Source organism: Mus musculus, chromosome 10 (genome assembly GCF_000001635.26).
Source record: "Mus musculus strain C57BL/6J chromosome 10, GRCm38.p6 C57BL/6J".
NCBI classification, from domain to species: domain Eukaryota; kingdom Metazoa; phylum Chordata; class Mammalia; order Rodentia; family Muridae; genus Mus; species Mus musculus.
In genome coordinates, this window is record NC_000076.6 from 117,344,376 (window position 1) to 117,363,459 (window position 19,084).

The 19,084-nt window shown below is 35.9% G+C and overlaps 1 protein-coding gene across 15 annotated transcripts in view; it reads right to left on the reverse strand.

Moving 5' to 3' along the window:
- Positions 1-291: 291 nt before the first annotated feature.
- Positions 292-19,084, reverse strand: part of Cpsf6 (cleavage and polyadenylation specific factor 6) — a 32,332-nt gene continuing 13,539 nt past the window's right edge. Inside the window, exons 4-12 of one of the 15 annotated variants that reach the window (XR_003948728.1) lie at positions 18,600-18,745; positions 17,639-17,812; positions 17,399-17,509; positions 16,481-16,985; positions 16,065-16,180; positions 14,618-14,771; positions 11,560-11,749; positions 11,407-11,477; positions 292-11,151 (exon numbers count right to left, since the gene is read on the reverse strand). Coding sequence is in view for 12 of the 15 variants with exons in the window: in XM_006513852.3 (XP_006513915.1) it covers positions 11,563-11,752; positions 14,618-14,771; positions 16,065-16,180; positions 16,481-16,985; positions 17,399-17,509; positions 17,639-17,812; positions 18,600-18,745 (1,396 nt within the window). In the remaining 3 variants the exon portion in view is untranslated. Of the gene's footprint in view, positions 11,478-11,559; positions 11,753-14,617; positions 14,772-16,064; positions 16,181-16,480; positions 16,986-17,398; positions 17,510-17,638; positions 17,813-18,599; positions 18,746-19,084 lie in introns of all 15 variants that reach the window. The other 14 variants (XR_001779551.2, XR_003948730.1, XM_006513855.3 and 11 more) reach the window with 14 other exon arrangements.

The window sequence follows — 19,084 nt, forward strand, 5'->3', positions numbered from 1 at the left end:
GATGTCTCAGCAAGTGAAGGTAATGCCACCTAACCCGTCACGTTGTCCTCCCATCTCCACACTTGGACCACGGCTGGCACACACATGCGTACACGCACACAAATGGATTTAATTCAAACTTTTAAAATATGCCACGAGAAAATAACCACTCTCAGAAATGTTGTCTTACACAAAACAGAAATGAAAGGCTAATCTCTATTAATATTGCATTTTCCCAATAGATATTTTTCAAGGTTAAATGAAATAGTTAAGCCAAAATTATAAGTCAAACAAAAAGAACAAACTGCAAAGTATTACCAAAACTTTGTTTTTATTTTCAATACAAGATAAATACCATGCTTGTTACTAGCGCAGTTTTAGGCCAACAATGGCCATATAGAAAACTGCTGAACAGTCACCTAAATGCTAAAGAAAGAAAAGACAAAGTAAACATTAAACACAAAATTGCAAGTACAAACATTTTAATAAAATGGGAATGAGCCTTTTGAAGGAAGCTAATATGGAAGTCTAGTTTTCATGGACATCAACAGAATGCCTACTGAATGGAATCTCACCTTACCTTTTGCACAGAAATCTTATGAAGTCACCACATTCAATAGCTAAAATCTCAAGACTTTCTTTGGCCTTCTGGTATCAGACAACTTATTTACAAAGGGTGATCATTCAATAACTCATCAGCACTGTAATATGATACAATTTTCTCTTGTTAAGGGTTTTCCATAAAAAAATTGTAAAACAACTTTGTAAGGCTGTGCAGGGCTGTAAACTACTTTGCTAATATACCATGGGATGCAAAGGAAGGAGTAATAGACCTTTTCTTAAGGCTAAAGTCGTGTGTTATAGTTGCAGTCCTCAAAATACATTATGATTCACATCAAAGAATCATTGCCCATTGAATACCACCTGAGTACTACAATTTCCGAAGTAAAAAATAAACACGAATTGATCACTGTATTTTAAAATAGTTTGCATACAGAAATGCTGAGAAGTGTTACGCAGTAAACAGTGTGGCAAAAAAATAACTTTCAAAATGAAGTATTTTTACTAAAATGAAGGGTATAGCCAATTATGAAATTATTTTAATTTACTCCCATGGTGGAGTTTTAGGGTACTCACTCTCTGATATGAAAAACTGCTCGTAGTATTTACTATCCACGAATACCATCCAAGACCTGTGTGACTTCAATTAAATGTTACCTAATATTTTAAATGCCTCCTGATACAGTATAATTAATGTAGCAGGAATTCTTTAAAAACAGAAATCTGCCTATATGTAACCAAGATTTCATACACCCATATAAAAACCACAGTAGCTGTATATTCATGAATGCCAACCACCTGGAACTTTAAAGAAACACTGGGCTAAAACAAGCCTAAAGCAATCTGAACACAATACAATGGCCTGAATATTTAGAATATTCATAAATTCATATTGCTTCTTTCTAATGCCAAGAAAGAAGAGTGTTAAGAACTTCCTCCCAGAAGCCTAGACGCTTAATACATTTTCTATTTTGACTTAAAATGAAACTAATTCTAAATCTTGATTTAAATAAAATCTAAATTTAAAATATTTCACGTTATGAACACAGAAAACACCACGTATAAGGCCACATCTCAAGAAATTCATAATTTTTGGTTGAATGTTTATTTAAAAATTAGTCTAAGGCTTCTAGGAGTCAAGTTGCTAAAAATAAATACACCAGTGTTTAAACTGAATATTAATGTTAACACATACACTATAAGAACATAAAAATAGAATGCTTTGCTACAAAAACCCTACTTAATAAATTTTAGCACAAAAAATGTCTAGTATGTACAATGAAAAAGCATGCATTTAGTAAGTACATACAACTGGGGGAAACATTTACAGAGGGCTATGGGATGCAAATGAAGTTCATGAATAAAATTTAGAAATCAGTCTATCTGTGTAATAGCAAGAATCTCAATACTGAATTCTCAGTGAAGAATCAGAGCATAAACTTCCTCTTAAAATAACTGAAGCTGAAGCTTAAAACACAATATTGGGGCCACCTTGCAAGATATAGACACTGCAACAACCACTTGGGTAGCAAAACTGAAGTGACATGAGCACTCCAGTGGAAGAGTCTTGCAGTGGCATCTTGTTGTATGAAACAGAATGTACTCAGGCTATTGGCACGTGTCAACACAGGGAAAGATAAAGTCTTACCCTTTAAACAACTTCCCCCCCTTTACTATAAAATATTATACAATGTTCATGAAAGCGTCCATGTTTATTTTTAGAACTGACTTTAAACTAGTAAAAACTAAAGCAACAGTCTCCATAGGAGAATCAAATTAAAATAATACCTTAAGCTACATGCTATTTGTAAATTCCAAATTGTAGTTAACTGCTTAAGATTATAGGTTAAGGAGACATGAAATGGCCTGACATGATCAACAACTATGGCAAGTCACTTAGAATCTTGCTCATCTTGCTGATGAAAACTGACAAAACATAAACACATGTAAATTTACACTGAAGGAATCCTTTCTACAAATCTATTTCCTTTCCCTCAAAGCAGTATATTGAATTCAAAGTGCCACGTCAGGAGAAATACCTTGTGGAATCTCACTACTAGCTGCAAGGAATGTGACTACACAGCACTGAGCGACGCTGGGACTCAAGACAAGCTCAAGCTGTCACTGCCTCTCTATATGAACTACACGTGTTTAACTCCTTTTTTCTTCTCTCTGACTTGTTTGTCTCTCTCTCTCTTTTTTGGTGTCTGTAAAATTTCATCTCTTTGGATTGCTTTTACACATTAAAAACCAGTTTTCAAATGAAACTGGCTCCTAGACAACAGAAGGGCTTTGACAAATAACAAGGTTTGTAATTTTTACTTTTACTGCTATACATTCATGTGTTATCAGGTAGGAGACACTGCAAAATTAGACAAACCAAAGCTATTTTATTTTTTCCTAACAACACTTAAAGTAATGGACCAGCAGCAGCAAGCAAGGCTAATACACTGTCTGCATCCAAAGTCGCTTATGAGTGAAATAGGCCAAGCAAGAAGTGTGACATAAGGAGAGCAAACAAAGGGTTCCAACTGATTTTTTTAAAAAGAAAAAATAAAAGGTAATAAAGGATTAAAATTAGTACAAAATCTCCAGTTTCATTTCAAGTATATGTATTTTTTGATTCCATTTTTAAAATGTTCAGAGAAATTCTATCTATGGACATTGTACTTACCTGTTAATCTCACTATTAACTAATCCCCCTTGTAAACACATGTATGTCCACACAGCTTCACATTAGGGCATTGTAATTGAACTATTAAAAAAAGCTAAAAAATGACAAAAACTTACAAGACCTATATACAAAACAAGAAAATAGATTTTGATACAACTCCCAAATTAAAAGGTAATTGCATTTCAACAAGATTAAACACTTAAGAAAAATCATTTCTGAGAGCTAACAACAGTTGTGGTAAACACCAATGATACCTTTCAAAAAATACCCTGCTCACAGATGCTTTAAAATGAACTGGCAGTGGTATGGATATTTCTGAGTGTTTTAAAAGCAGAGAAGACAACACTGAAGAAAAGTACAAACCTCTCAAGCTGCTCATTACCTCAACCTATGGCACAGACCTTAAGCTCTGCTCTTAAATTTACGTAAACTTCAAAAAGTCAATGCACAGATCTCTCACAGGTAATAAGATCTTTAAAACATTTAACACAAATTAGCTTTAGGACTTTATCTAAATTTCTTTAGTAATTCAGATTTTTACCTTCCTATAAAAATAGGCAATCAAATTGACAGTCAGTCTGTCTCTGCTATTTTTTGCATAACACATGCTAGCCAGGTGCTTTTAATACAACCTTTTATTAAGGCTGGATCTTTTAAAAAAAAAAATGAAAGAAAGGAAAAAAAAAGAAAAAAAAATCAGCTGATTAACTCTAATCAAGCATAGATCAACAAGGTTACAGGAATACACACACAATTCCTTGAGCCATGAAGACAGTGTAATTATAAATTTTCATTATTCACACTGAACAATACAGCCCAATGTTAATAAACATCACACCCTTCAGAAATCTGAATCAAGTACAATACTAGAGCTTTCTTTACGCATCTTGCTGTATAGCCATAATTACACTGCCTATGGCACCATCAGCATCAAACAGTAAATTACTGCATGAAACCAGAATTATCAAAATCTATCTTAAATGCTAGCAGTTCACAATTTATTATTTCAGTATATCTGGGTTGTAATTAAGCTGCACTACTGTAGCAAATACATGAGTTTTTACCAAAAATGTTACAGCCTTCAATTTTTTTGACCCCTAACACATTGACTGGATTGCTCTGTCAAATTTCAGTTTTTACACGTTTACATACCATTCAGCAAAATCACAAGCTAACTAGGTAAAAACAGCTAGAAAAGCAGAATATAGAAATATTAAATACCCATGTAGTCACCTATTCTAATATCAAAATCAAGGGCAATAGACACTTAATTAGTCATGTTTAATTCACTGAACGCAAGATTAGATTGATGCATATCCAAACACGCTATTGCAATGCTTTTTAAAGGACAGTAAAAATGTTGTCATAGTAACATTATCTTTAGATATTGCTGAACACAAGCCTTTCCCTGAGGTGTAAACATCAAATAACGTGAACAGCTTTACACATCAGCCCCATAAACAGTTTATTACAACACTACATCTAGTGTAATCAAATCGGTGCTGTTTACAGACATTATCATAGGAACATTTTAACAAGAACAAACTACTATAAAAACAAGCATTTACTTGACTTTTTTCCAATTGCTTGCACATTATAATGGCCAAATATATATAACCAGTAATAAAGTTGCAAAAGCTATTAACTTTTTAAATCACACAGGTTTCCTTCAAATAAAACAGTTAAGCAACATAAAAAATAAAAGTAGAGCTACTGGTTACCATTTATGCAGATTTGCTTTATTCAGATCTATTCCTGTTCAGTTTATCCATGAAGCCTTACAGGTTCAGTTCAATCACAAGAAGCAAACTGCTGGACAAGCGTCACTTTTCCCCCGAGAAGACTCTTTTGTCTTGGAAGGTGTTCCTCTTCCTTCAGCTGTAATGTGTCAAAATTTGTGATGTAGATTTTGCTATTCCCCAGAATACACAAAAAAAAAATGTTGGCTTAGCTATACATACACATGTCGTGCAACTATTCACTGTTAGGGATTCTAGCACAAAATAAAAGGTAACTCAAACAGTAGCTGCTTACATGGTGGAGAAATGCTCCCATGTTTACAAACTGAATTTACAAATTCAAAGTAAGAAATTCTCATATTCTTTTCACATATTACTTCCATTGAAATTCAATGATTCTCATGAGGACCACTGTTTTGTGCAAAATATGATAATTTTGAAAAGAATAAGATTACAGTAACAAATGAAAATACACAGCTACTGTTTCTGTGATGATGAGAACAACCGTAAGTCATTGTCTAAAATATGCACACTACAAAATAAATTGGAAAATGCTTGGATTTGAATGTAGATATTTTTCATTCATCCACATATCAATATAATTAACATATGCTGAACTGAATATAAAATGCAATGAAATTTACAAATTAACTGTATTTGACAGCATACAAGAACTTCTGCCAATTTGTTATAAACCAATGGAGTTCCATGTTACAAAATTTATAAATACTTCATTATGGTCATTAAATATGACATCCACATACAAATCTTTAGACACAATACAAATTTCAGACATTACTTTCATTCTATTTCACCTATATCCACTAACCAAACACAAACTAATAAAAATCTACAATGATAAATTTCATTGAAAACTTACATAAAGGGGGGGAGGGGAAGCCAACAATAAATTGATACTATAAGCTCAGGAATACATATTTATATTTATGTAAATTTCAAGTAAATGTCCAAAAAAGAAACATTAATTTTAAAATGATCACTTAATATCAAATATTTAAAATAGAAATATTGGAGGGTATTTTAATATTTTTCAAAAGCACATAACATTTAGTGGCATTCTGTCATAAAAATAATTTTGAAAGATCCTTTGCTTTATAATTAGGAGGAATTTTTGTAACAACTATGAATTCTGTGTTCATTTATCTATTGGGAGAATCAGTATATATACACATATTCATCCTCCCTAATAAAACCTTAAAAGTACAAAAGAAAAAAATCTTTCTCAACTGCGCTCTTTTAAGAGTCATGTAAACTATTTATGTAATCACCTTTTGTACCTTCTCTTTCACGATATGCTAATAGGCTTATACAGAGGATTTAACAGAAGAAATCTACAATGTTGGCTTTCAAATGTTTTAGTTTTACAGGTTACAATGCTGCTAGTTCTCTTTGTTTGTGTTCTGGGACTGAGGCTGAAGACTGAATCCAGTCCTCCACAACACACAAAAATCAGGACCTACACTAACACTTCCAGCACTAGTGAAATTTTAAAATAGTAAAATCATTAGAGACAGATAAGGCAGGTGTTTCAATCTACAAAAAAAAAAAAAGGCCTGTGGAAAATTTATAAATCCTACTAAAAAAGAAATACTATCTACCCTAATATTTGTGTTGTGTTGTAAAGAATGAAGAGTTACTGAGAGAAAATTACTTAAAGTCCCAGTATAGGGGAATTAAAAACAACAAAACAAAAAACCCAATCTTTCAAAAAGCCACAGGATATATATTAGCATGACCCGTGGAGGCTCACTGCTGTCCACAGGCAACCCTGCTTATGAGGCCCGCGTGTGTGCAGAGCCAATGCACTCGTCCTTTGCTTCATTATATTATAGGTAGGTATTTACTAATTGATAAATCTTCAAATTTTACCATACAGACATAAAATTTACGGAATAGTTTAGAAACTTTTATTTCTATTTCTAAACACTTTACATAAACACAGATTTTACAATCTCAAAATGGAAGCAAAATTTGAAGGCAGTACAACCCATTTCCAATAATCCAATTCCATATTATAGACTCAAATGTCTAAGTAGACATCTACATAAACAAAGATACCAAAAAGCTTAAAAGTAACAAATACATTTGATGCCCACATATTCAAAATTGCATTTGATTAGATCTGTAATGCCAAGCCACACCATGACTTGCTTTACCTGTCAGTTATTAAAGGCACCTAGGTAAACAGCTGTTAAATCAACCAGACAAAGAAACTGGCCTCAAAGTCTGCAAGCTACAGCAAGCAGTAACATTTCAATAGACTAAAAATGCCTACACTTGTGCTATCAAACAGTTATGAACAACTCAAATTGAGTGTTTAATTATATGTGCAATCTTGGTATTATTTGTATTTTACAACTCATGGAAATTAATCTTTTAAGAAAAACACTTGAATATCTTATTTGATGAAATTCTCAGGTTTTTATGTTGAGTGTTTGTTCTTACTTCTGAAACACGGTTTTAGTATAGAGGTCTGGCTAGTATGAAACTCCACATGTAAACCAGGCTGGCCTGGAGCTCACGAGCATCCTCCTGCATCAGTCATCAGGTACTAAGGTCACAGGTGTGCACTATCACACCCAGCTCTTACACGTTTTCATATTAATGAGCTGAATTAAAAAAGGATCCTCACATAATTTTAGAAATATAATACTTTTAAGTTAATAAAATCTACCCTTCTATATCTGAAAATTTCTCCTTAATGAGGAATGGGGATGAGGTAGGCAACAACAGAGTCTAAACATATTAACTCTTCCTGAGTTTCTTCTTTTATTGACTAGAACACAGTACATATAAAACCAATTCCATTTATTACTGATGTTCACAAAAAGCTTGGAGCTACTGAGTTGATACTCTGATGTTTTTCTCTGAACATCATACTTACCCCATTTCAACTAAGTCATTTTATTACTGTACAAAATACACAATGAAGTATTCTATGCAATTGACTACACAGAAATAAACTGCACCACAAATAAGAAAATGAAAGAAAAAAAGTTTTGTGCCAAAGAGAGTCACTCAAAAAATATGGACATTTCAAAATAAGCTGTTGTTATTTAGAATTCACCCACTGTCAAGAGCTAGAACTTGCTAACTACAGAACGCAAAAGCATGAATTTACAGAACATGAATGTCACTCTTCTCTTATTGGTTAGTAGGTTTCCTTTAAACAATGCTAACTAAATTCATTTAAAACATTATGTATTAAAAACAATCCAAGATACAAACTAAACAATGGCAAAACTATCACCCTGAGATGAAGGTGAGAGAGCAGGTGACTCACATTGGCACTGGATTTCTGTTTTAAGACAGAGAACATTAATTATTTATAAACAAAACTGTATTCTTAAACCACGGTGAGCAAAACACACTATCCATCCAAGGGGCCACTCTCTACCCTCTCTTGTCACTTCAAGTAAAACAGTGGACAATCAGATTTTACACACACTAAAAACATGAGAAGTAGAAAAGAAATGAGAGTCAGCATAGCGAGGTGAAGCGGACAGTTGAGATCAATGGAAAACCATAAGCAAACATGGTGGGAATGCTAGGCTGGTCACAACACGTCATCTAAGACTTGTAAAAGAAATTCTGAAAGCTTGTTAACAGTTATCTATCATTCACCAGGCAATGAAGAAGAATTTAATTTTCACAAAAGCCTCAACATAACACTCCTAACAAGATGGAACATCTTAACATAAAAGAAATGATTTTCTTTGGGCTTCCCCCCAAATTAACACAAGCTATAATAATCTGGATAAAAAACACAAAACATTCTAAATCCTGTGTAGTAATTAAATTCAAGTTCATGACATTTGTGCCAGAAATAATCACACGGCCATACACTTACAGTTATATAACCCAGATTCCAAACACAGTACTTAGGGGAAAAGTAATCATTTGAGAGCATGAGAATCTCACAAATGAGGAGGAGGAGCCGGAATAAAAAACACCTAGAAAAAGAATGTGCTTCCCTTATTCCTCGGGGCACAGAACTCGGTTGTTAACACACACTGCTGGGTGGGACTATGCTAAACAATGAGAGCAGTAAAACCAAGGAAAGGAGCTCCCACTGCAACTGGACAGTAACGTTATTTCTGTGAGAACAAACCTTACAGCTTTTATTTTGCTCAGAGTGGTCTGAGAATAGAGGCAAAAATTACAGAATATGAAGCACAATGCATTTATACACTGAAATTTACAAAGCTGTTATTTTTCTCATTGAACTATTATTACCTATTTAGACTCGGATATAGAAAACTTTTTTAAAAACTAATACATTTTTCAAATGAGAATGCAATTAACATTACTCAACAATTCAAACACAAGAAACTTAGGATGGGACAGACATTAACAGCTGTCAACACCGCGCTTCCAGAACCTGCCTCTACCACCATCATCCCTTGACAGCAGAGTACATTAGTGACTTATACAGAGACTGACACTTACTTTATTGGTGAAGTACTTCTTAGTCCATTTATTCCATTTAAAATTTACAAGGAAGTTCAAAAGGACTCATATTTTAAAACTTCTAAAGAGGTCAACAGACCTTATAATGATAATAAAATTTGCAGATAGGTTTGCACTCGGAATATATGCATTTAAGCCCACCCCCACCCTCTTACATCTACTTCACAATAAATACCGTTTGGTATAGCAAAAGTACAGTAATCCAGAAAAACATATTCTTTCTTTTTTATCTTTCCCCTGCTATAAAGGCTTTTGTAAAATTTTGCTTGGATAAAGGCACATAACAATATTACAACCCAATTCTGATTAATGTACAAACAAAACATGGGATTTAGGGAATGATACATCACCGATTGCAAAAAACTGCATAATAGGAAACTGTAGTTAATGTCTGAGTGACATGAACTCAAAATGATATATTTAGGTGATTCCTCTTGACTGGAGTATAAATTCAAAGTATGTAAAGCTAACAATGCATACTTGGTTTACTGGATTAATTTTATGAAGACCTGTAAAAAGAACTGCTAATTAAGGCTACATATGAACTGGCTTAGAGGCCCCTTGATGGACACACTGAGTTACTGAAAATGTATCCAATTTCACTATCATCTCTTTGGTAGCTATATAATAAATAAACAAACAAAAAATACCACTTGAAAAATCAATACTTTATCAAAACAGATATTTCGACATTTTAAGTAATAACTTGATCCCAATCTACCTTAGGGGATTTTTACTAGGACTAAAAGAACTTCATTTAAAAATTATTTAGATTTATATGATACAACATCCAAAGTTTATATCCAAACAGTACCAACTTTAGTAATTTTAAAACTAAGAGAAATGTTTTGAGAATTAAAATTTTAGTATAACATATAACTAGTAAAAGGGTTTTGATAAATATTCAAGATGTAAGACAAGCTATTAAAATGGGTTTCCTCACTTCAAAAACTGTCATGAAACTTGTATTTCATAAAAATTACATTTTTTTTCTTTTTCAAAAGGGATCGTGTTTGTATGTATATGTGTTATGTATGTGATGATTAAAGAAACTGCTAGCCACAGAATTACATACATGATAAAGCCAATTACAATTTAAATATTAACAATTTTCCAACTGGATTTTTAGTAAATTTTTGTAAAATATTTACTTATAAGTACACTTATAAAGGATTTGTTAAGTCTACTTTAACTCATATATGGAGCAAAGGTGTTTACAGAATTGATAACCTGCCACATTCAAAAGATTCACAGTGCTCTGTCCCCACTCTTCATGAGTAAACACTGTTCACAAATATAAAATGAAACTACATGTAAAAATGAAGCATAAACAGACAACTCATCCTACTTTATGAAAAATGTACACAAGAAAAATTTAAAATACAGGAAAAAAAAAGACAATGATTATGGCTTATGAATGAAACATCAAAGAAAATTATTTCCACGTATTTCTAACTTGGAATGTATGGCTTGGCACAGTTTTAAGTTCCTAGATATGAACCCTAAACCCACTTTCTGCCTTCTTTGCAAATTAAAAAGATAGTGTTCCTTTAAAAATACAATCAAATGCTAGCAATTCTCATCTAAAAGTAATTTCTAAAAGGGAAAAAAAAATCCTCTTTCGCAGCTGAAAAACATCTTTTTGATTTATAACCTACTATAGTATTAGATCTTCTTTAAAAGTTTCAGGGACAAATAGAATTAATTCTAGGAAGGAAGAATAAAAAATTATTTTTAAAAATCCAAGCACTTAAATATTAGATAAATATTTAAAATCACATGCAAACAATGTATGTGATTACAAGAATCCCAATTTCCAGATTTTAGAAGTACACAATGAGTCCTCTTGATTATTGTTCTTGCTTTAAGACTATAAACAATCTGAAATCTAAGTCACAAATAACTCATGAATACAATATTCAAAGGGGAAAAGGTCAAAATCTTTTACCTGTGATGGCTTACCTGTTTTCAGATGCTTCCAGAAGATTAAATCAGAACAAGTACTTGGACCACTTAAAATGTAGGTATATTTACTGTATAAACAACAGCCTTGGAGTTATAATTGCTGTTAATAACACACACATACTAAATAAAATAATAAAAAGGAATGCCCACCTTCTAACGATGACGGTATTCTCGCTCTCGGTCACGCTCTCGGTCACGGTCGCGGTCCCGATCCCGGTGTCTCTCTCGTTCTCTGCTTCTCTCTCTGTAATAGTCATCGTGGCGATCTCTACTCCGAGATTTATGGCGACGACTCTTTTCCCGTGATCTACTATGGTCCCGTTCTCTTGATCGTTCACGTCTTCTAAAAGAAATTACTGGATTAATGCTGTCCGTTAACTGTACAGCTTCAAAAGATATTTAATACAGTTTTCTTTCCTTTACCGCTAGTTTTACTTTCTATGGTTTCAGCTACAAGCCACCAGTAGAAAAACTATTAATGTAAAATTTCAGAAATAATCTTATGCCATTCTGATTAGGGTATGAGTAGCGGCAGCGCCTAATGAATGAATGGTGAGGGAACGGATTGTTGCCATGGCCCTGTGGGAACTCCAAGGCCCTACCTAACTGAACCCCATTGAACACTGGCAAAGAGGATTCCCATACAGAGGAGGCTAGCTACACAGAGGAATCTGAGTATGAGTGTTTATGAAGAAAAGATCGGTGTGCAGAAAGAACGAAAGAAGCGACTTCCTCTGGGAGGTTTTTCCAACAGCAACTGGTACTCTAGAGAGACCTCCTATCTAGACTAGCTGACTGCACCCATCCACGAAGTTCCAAGTTGCAGGAGTAGCAGACCCCTGATTCTGTCTGTATCTAAGTGTGTCTGCCCTTTCTTCATTCCCTTGCAGCCCCTAGTCATGTATCCAGGACCCAGACCACCTAGACTGAGCCAACCATCATGATGAAATACTTTAGTCACCTTGCTCCTTCCTGCCCGCATTGGGAGCCATCCCTCGGCCCACTGCACCCACACTAAATGTTATTTGCCCATTAAGTATTCAGTAGTCTTAAGTATCATGGCAGTTCAGTGCTTATGCTTAAATAATTCTTGGATTATTTAATAATTGCACCAAAGTAGGAGAGTAGTGATGCTGACAATGTGGACATTGTTGTTTCTTTAAATGGAAAAAAAAAAAAAAAGTCATGTTGAAATTGCTAAGGTTTACAATAAGAACCCACGAAACAATGAAGAAAAAAATAAATTTATGCAAATTTTATCATCACATCTTAAAAGCCCAAAAATCATAGTCAAACCTCATAATAATTCCATTCGTTTAAATAAGAATTTATTTAAAAAAAAAAAAAAAGCCGGCAGTGGTGGCGCACGCCTTTAATCCTAGGCACTTGGGAAGCAGAGGCAGGTGGATTTTTGAATTTAAGGCTAGCCTGGTCTACAAAGTGAGTTCCAGGGTTATGCAGAGAAACCCTGTCTCGAGAAAAAAAAAAAAATTATTATCATGTTAATTGCTAAACCAGGCAACTGAACTTAAACATTAAGTGCTAAGCGTCTTGCTCGAGCTAGATGTTCCCACAATGAAGACAATGCATGACATAATCTCTAGTTACAACAAATTTGTTCAGAGATACTTACACTAAACCAAACCGGAACTAACAAAGTAAAACCTGTGTCCCGGGTGAACTCCTTACTCTTACTTAGGATACTACCTCCAGGAAAAGCATACTAAGGGCAGACAGAAGACCATCATTTGGGAAACTGGAGAGATGGCTCAAGGGTTATAAATATTGGCTGCTCTTCCAAAGAACTCATGTTCAATTCTCAGCATCCAAATAGTGGCTCATACCTACCTCTAACTTTAGTTCTGGGGAACCCAAGGCACTTTTCTAGCCTTTGTGGGCACCTAGCATGGGTGATTTATAGCCAGAAATGCAGGCAAAACACCTCCACATATGAAATCAAAATAGTCAAAATGTAGCTGTGTAAGAATGGATAACCAGGCTGATCTCTCTGTAAGTTCAAGGCTAGCCTCATCTACATAGTGAGACCCTGTCTCAAAAGAAGTAATATCATGTAAAGATTAACCATTTACCTCACAAAATATATAAAATTTCACAATTGGTAAAAATGCTTTTAAAAGTAACGCTTAAAAAACAGTATCTAGGGGCTAGAGTGATGGCTCAGTGGTTAAGAGCACTGACTGCTCTTCCAGAGGTCCTGACTTCAATTCGTAGCAACCACATGGTGGCTCACAACCATCTGCAATGGAATCCCATGCCCTCTTTGGGTGTCTGAAGAGAGCAACTTTGTGCTCATATATATAAAATAAACGCATCTTAAAAACACACAAACAAAAACATAGTATCTATTACAGGGTCTGAAAAGATAGCTCAGTGGTTCAGAGGACCAGGGTCCTGGTGCCCACATGATGGCTTACAATCCAGTGTTTGAGGGGACTCAATGAATGCTCTCTTCTGACTTCCTTAGGTACCAGAGAAATACATCCATGTTTGCTCGCAAACCACTGATACATACATTAAACAAATCTAAAGTAAAACTGCACCTATTACAAAATTACCACTCATTCATAACTCCCTCTTTCAAAATCACCCTGTCTCTTATATAAAGCAGTGTTTAACTACTAAAGCCCCTACCTTGTTCAACATGTGTTCACTAAGAAATGGGCATCAATAATGAATAGACAGTTATAGCAAATACTACAAAAGAAATAGACTCTGCAGACTATATTATATTAAAACATGAAGAAATACAGAGGCAAGTAAATGTTGGGGGAGAAGAAAACAACAAGAAAAGTGGTTCCAAGAAGGAATATCAAGCATAAAACTCAGTAAAGTGGCCAAATGCTTGATGTGTCCAGGAGAAGGGCTCATTTGGCTAGGGAACAGTAAGTAAGTATGGGAGTTATGAGAATCAAAGGAGAGATGACATCACGCAGTGTGCTTGAATGTACACAGATGTTTAAGAGTAAAGAGAAGACAGAGTTCCTTGCGTCTCGGGATTTCAATATATCATTCAGAGTTTTTTTTTTTTTTTTTTTTTTTAAATACTGCTAGGTACACAGTAAATAAAATCACAGTTCTATTTTTTTAGAAGTTGCGCGCGCGCGCGCGCGCGTGTGTGTGTGTGTGTGTGTGTGTGTTTGTGTGTTAACTAACAGTTTTAAAAATTCATGAGACAGGAACATTTTACCTGGATCCAGACCCATAGGACTTGGACTCGATTCCATGAAGGCAATCCTGCAGAGAGCTAATAAGAACTTTGCAACGATCATCTGCAGAGACTTTGGATTGTTTAATTAAAGAAATTGCTGTTACCAATGTTTCAATAGCACTCCCATAATCACCTGCAGGAGAAAAAAAAAACAAGGTTAATCATTAAACAAACTTTTGTTTCCAAATTATCTTTTGAGATAGTTCTAGCTGTCCTAGAACTCTCTCTACAGACCAGTCTGGTCTCATACTCAGAAATTTGAATCCTGTACTGGGATTAATAGCATGTGTCACCTCGACCTGACCTGAAAATTGTCTTTTAAGATAACCAGAGACAATGACTTTTGTTCAGTGTTTTGGAATTTGGAAAAGACTCTCATTTTAACAAAGCAATGCAATTAATTGCTTTGTCATGTAGAGAGACAGTTACTATTTTGCAAAGAATAAGCTATACCATAGCTAATATTTATATCTTTTTCATGTGTCCAAGTGTTTTGCCTACATATATGTCTTTGTATCCAAAGAAAAAGTAGTGTCCACTGAGGCCAGATAGGATGTCAGATCCCCTGGAACTGAAGTTATCAAATTTGTGACCCCTACCTACATGGGTGCTGGGAATCAGCCCTTGATCCTATGGAGGAGCAGCCAGTGTAACTCTTAAGCTACCTCTCTAATTCCCAGTTGGAATTAATTTTAACTTTATGTACGTGGCTATTTTACCTGCATGTGTGTGTGTGCACCATGTGTGTGCCTGGTACCCACTGAGCAAAGAGGAGTATACTGGATTTAGTGCACTTCACCACAGAGCCACCTCTTCACCCCCAATAAGCACTGAAATCTAAATCTAGTAATGTAAAATTGGTGGTCTTCCCACTACACTGACATGTATCTTCCTTTATTACTTTAAAACTAAGTGACAGGCCGGGCAGTGGTGGCGCACGCCTGTAATCCCAGCACTTGGGAGGCAGAGGCAGGCGGATTTCTGAGTTTGAGGCCAGCCTGGTCTACAAAGTGAGTTCCAGGACAGACAGGACTACACAGAGAAACCCTGTGTGTGTGGGGGGACGGGGGGGGGGGGGGGACGGGACGGGACACGGACCTAAGTGACAGATAATGATTTGAGACTAACTATGCGGATTATACGGAGTTAAGAAAATTGTCTTATAAGCTGCATTTAAGCTTTGCATTTTGTTTTAGTCCTAAATTGTATGTGTATGGGTTTGACTGCGTGTATGTTTGTCTTTGCATGATAAGTATGGCTGATGCTGCAGAAGCCAGAGAGGGCCTTGGATCCCCAGGAACCGTAATGAACAGATGGTTACTAGTCAAACCAGGGTCCTCTGGAAGAGCAGCCAGTTCTAAACAGCTAAGTCATTTCTCCAGCCCCTGGATTTAGTGTGATTCAAGACTGAAACAAATATACAAACCAGCACTAGCGTCAGACACAGCTCTTGAAATAGCACTGCTTGAGATTGCCCGATTTCTATTCATGATTTCTTCAAACTCAGCTTCACTCAGAGGTGTTCTTGCAGTATCCATTTCCCTACAAAAAGACAAAGAAATGATAAGTTGTTACTTAAAAGTTCTCAAGTTAGTAACAATGTAAACAACTCCACATAAGCAGCTTTTGGCATTTGCTTTAGAGACAGTTTTCCAGATTAGAGAATGCTATTTTCCCTTTCAGATCAAATTCCCTTCTTCACTGTCTTCTGGCTGAAATCTTTTGCAGTTTAGAAATCTGATCTTTCTACAGGACAGAAACTACATTTCTAAAATATAGAAGACTTCACAGTACTTTATCTTTTACTGACTAAAGAGTTTCAGTACGACATGTTTAACTTACCTCCCAGGGGGACCGTAGTCACCCCTATCATATGGGGGAGGTCGGCCATATGGGTCTGTTGGTGGTGGACCTCGACTATCTGATGTTGGCATGCCACTATTAGTTGGTGGAGGAAAAAAAGCAGGATTCACATGTGGAGCTGGTGGCGGGGCACCTGGAGGTGGTCCCGGAAGATGTGGAGGAGGAGCAAGTGTGAGGGGAGGCCCTAGTGGACCTGGTGGGCGAGGTGGAAAGGGGCCTGGAGGTGGAGGTGGTCCCTGCTGTGGAGGCGGTGGACCTGGAGGGGGGCCGTAGCCTGGAACTGGAGGTGGAGGCCCAGGAGGAAGTGGACCCAGCGGAGGCTGCCCAAAAGGTTGTCCAGGAAAAAGAACTGGTGGTGGAGGGCGGTCTCCTCGGTTAGGAGGTCCTGCTAGAGGAGGTGGCAGAACCTGACCAGGAGGTGGAGGACCTGGTGGACCAGGTGGGCCAGGTGGGCCTAAAGGTGGACGTGGTGGAGTTTGTCCAGCTATAAAATAGAGAAAAGGAAAAAAAAATCACTTCAATAAAGATATTTAACTATTACATGTAAAGAATATATTTCTAAAACAGAACTTATAAACCATGACTCGCTCTTTGAATGAAACCCATAGGATAATGCTCTAATAACTACAAAGATAAAGAATATCCTTACAAATTTAACTAGTGTAAATTATGATTAAGGAAAATCACTAAAACAAAAATCCTGTTAAGACTTTAACACTTAGAGTTTCCATCTTTCACCATACACATTTCTCACCCACCTTACAGTCTACTCTGATGCCAAGCTAGAAAGTGAAACAGGGAAAATGGTCTTGAAAGGATTTTTTAAGAGGTAAGAAAATAAGACGGATGTAAATATTCTATATATAAAGTCAAGCAAGTTTGGAGAAAAATAAAGACCTTTTAGGCCAAAAATGGGTATTTCCTCTATGCTGTGCCCCATATGCCATGGAATCCTAGTTTCCAGGAACAAAGGCCGAGTTCCTTTAACAAGATGCTTGATCAAATTTCCTGGGTTCCAAAAATAGCATAACAAGGAGAGTGAGTCACATTAATAATGCATTACTTGAAAAAGAGAGAAAGGAAAAAAGGTATTAGGCAGACATGTTTTTCTCCATGATAAACTTAAAAAAGTTTTACCTGGAAAAGGTGGAGGTGGCCCTCCTGGTCCTGCTGGCCCAGGAAATCTGTCCCCACCAGGAACAGCCCCTGGAAACCGGCCCCGTCCTCTACCACCTTGAGGAAACGCTGCGCGTGAACCGCCTCCTGGAGGACCGGCTTTCCCTTCCCCAGACATCTGTCCTGACTGTGTAGCTGCAAACATCCAAACACTCATAAGTAGCACTTATTAAACGTTTCCTGAATTGTAACCACTGTTGTTAGAAGATATTTCTAAGTTCTTCATACTATTCATCAATTTATGGATGCCTCAGACCTATGTAAAGTACTTGGCAAGGAAAACATTCACATTTATTTAAATACTCGCTTAGTCTTAAAATAGTCAAGTTTAAATGTATTTCTACTGAGAAATAAACAAGTCGCTTTTAAAATACCAGTACTCTACAAAGGCCAAAACAGAAAACCTTCAACAGAAATCTTCATTTCAATAAGAGATTATTTTATGCCGTGTAATAAATTTTTCAGTTAAATCTTAAATGCCAAAAAAATTAAAACAAAAACCACTCGAATTTCTATTAATAACAAGGCCTTTCCTTCTACATTTATTCTACCAAGTAGTAAAGGTCTTGGGAGCAAGCAGAAAAGTCAGTGACTACTTCATTAGCTTCTCCCCATCAGAAGGTATAGTACATAGAGAGGCTCCACCTCTAAGGGTTAGAATGCAGCTTCCGTTCTCCAAGATGAGAGTGGCAGGACAAGAATGCCAGCACCAGAGAGCTGTCAAACTGCTGCATACTGATTGGTCTGTCTAGAAAAAACTGGAATGGGAGTGGGTTTCCAGTATTAGCCCATAGTCATAACCAATGATTAAATCAAGTTCATGAAAAATTAAATAGTAACATGACTTCCTAAGTATCATATTTAATAAATGCCAGCAACACTGCTTAAATACGTTTTAAAGGCTGCTGAGAGATTCGCTTACTTTTCCTGGATTGCATTTCAAATTGACTCAGGAACTGCTTATTGCATGGAGTTACAACAGGACTCTGACCATGAAGTTCTCTTTTAGGCAAAAGATCCATTAACTTTTTGGAAGATGCTTCAGATCCAACACCAACAAGGGCAAATCTAAAGATGTTAAGGGGGAAGAATAAAAAGCAAGGAGGAACTGAGAATGTTGCTGCTGATGAAAAAAAGAAACCGTCTTAGTCTTTTTAAAAAAAGATTTATTAATTATGTACACGGTGTTCAGCCTGCATGTATGCCTGCATGCCAGAAGAGGGCGCCAGATCTCACTACAGATGGCTGGGAGCCACCATGTGATGTCTGGGAATTGAACTCAAGACCTCTGGAAGTACAGCCAGTGCTCTCAACCTCTGAGCCATCTCTCCAGCCCCTTAATTTACTCTTATCAGAAGAAAAAGATAAACTATTTAAGGCTACATAAACTTAAACTGTTTTTTATGA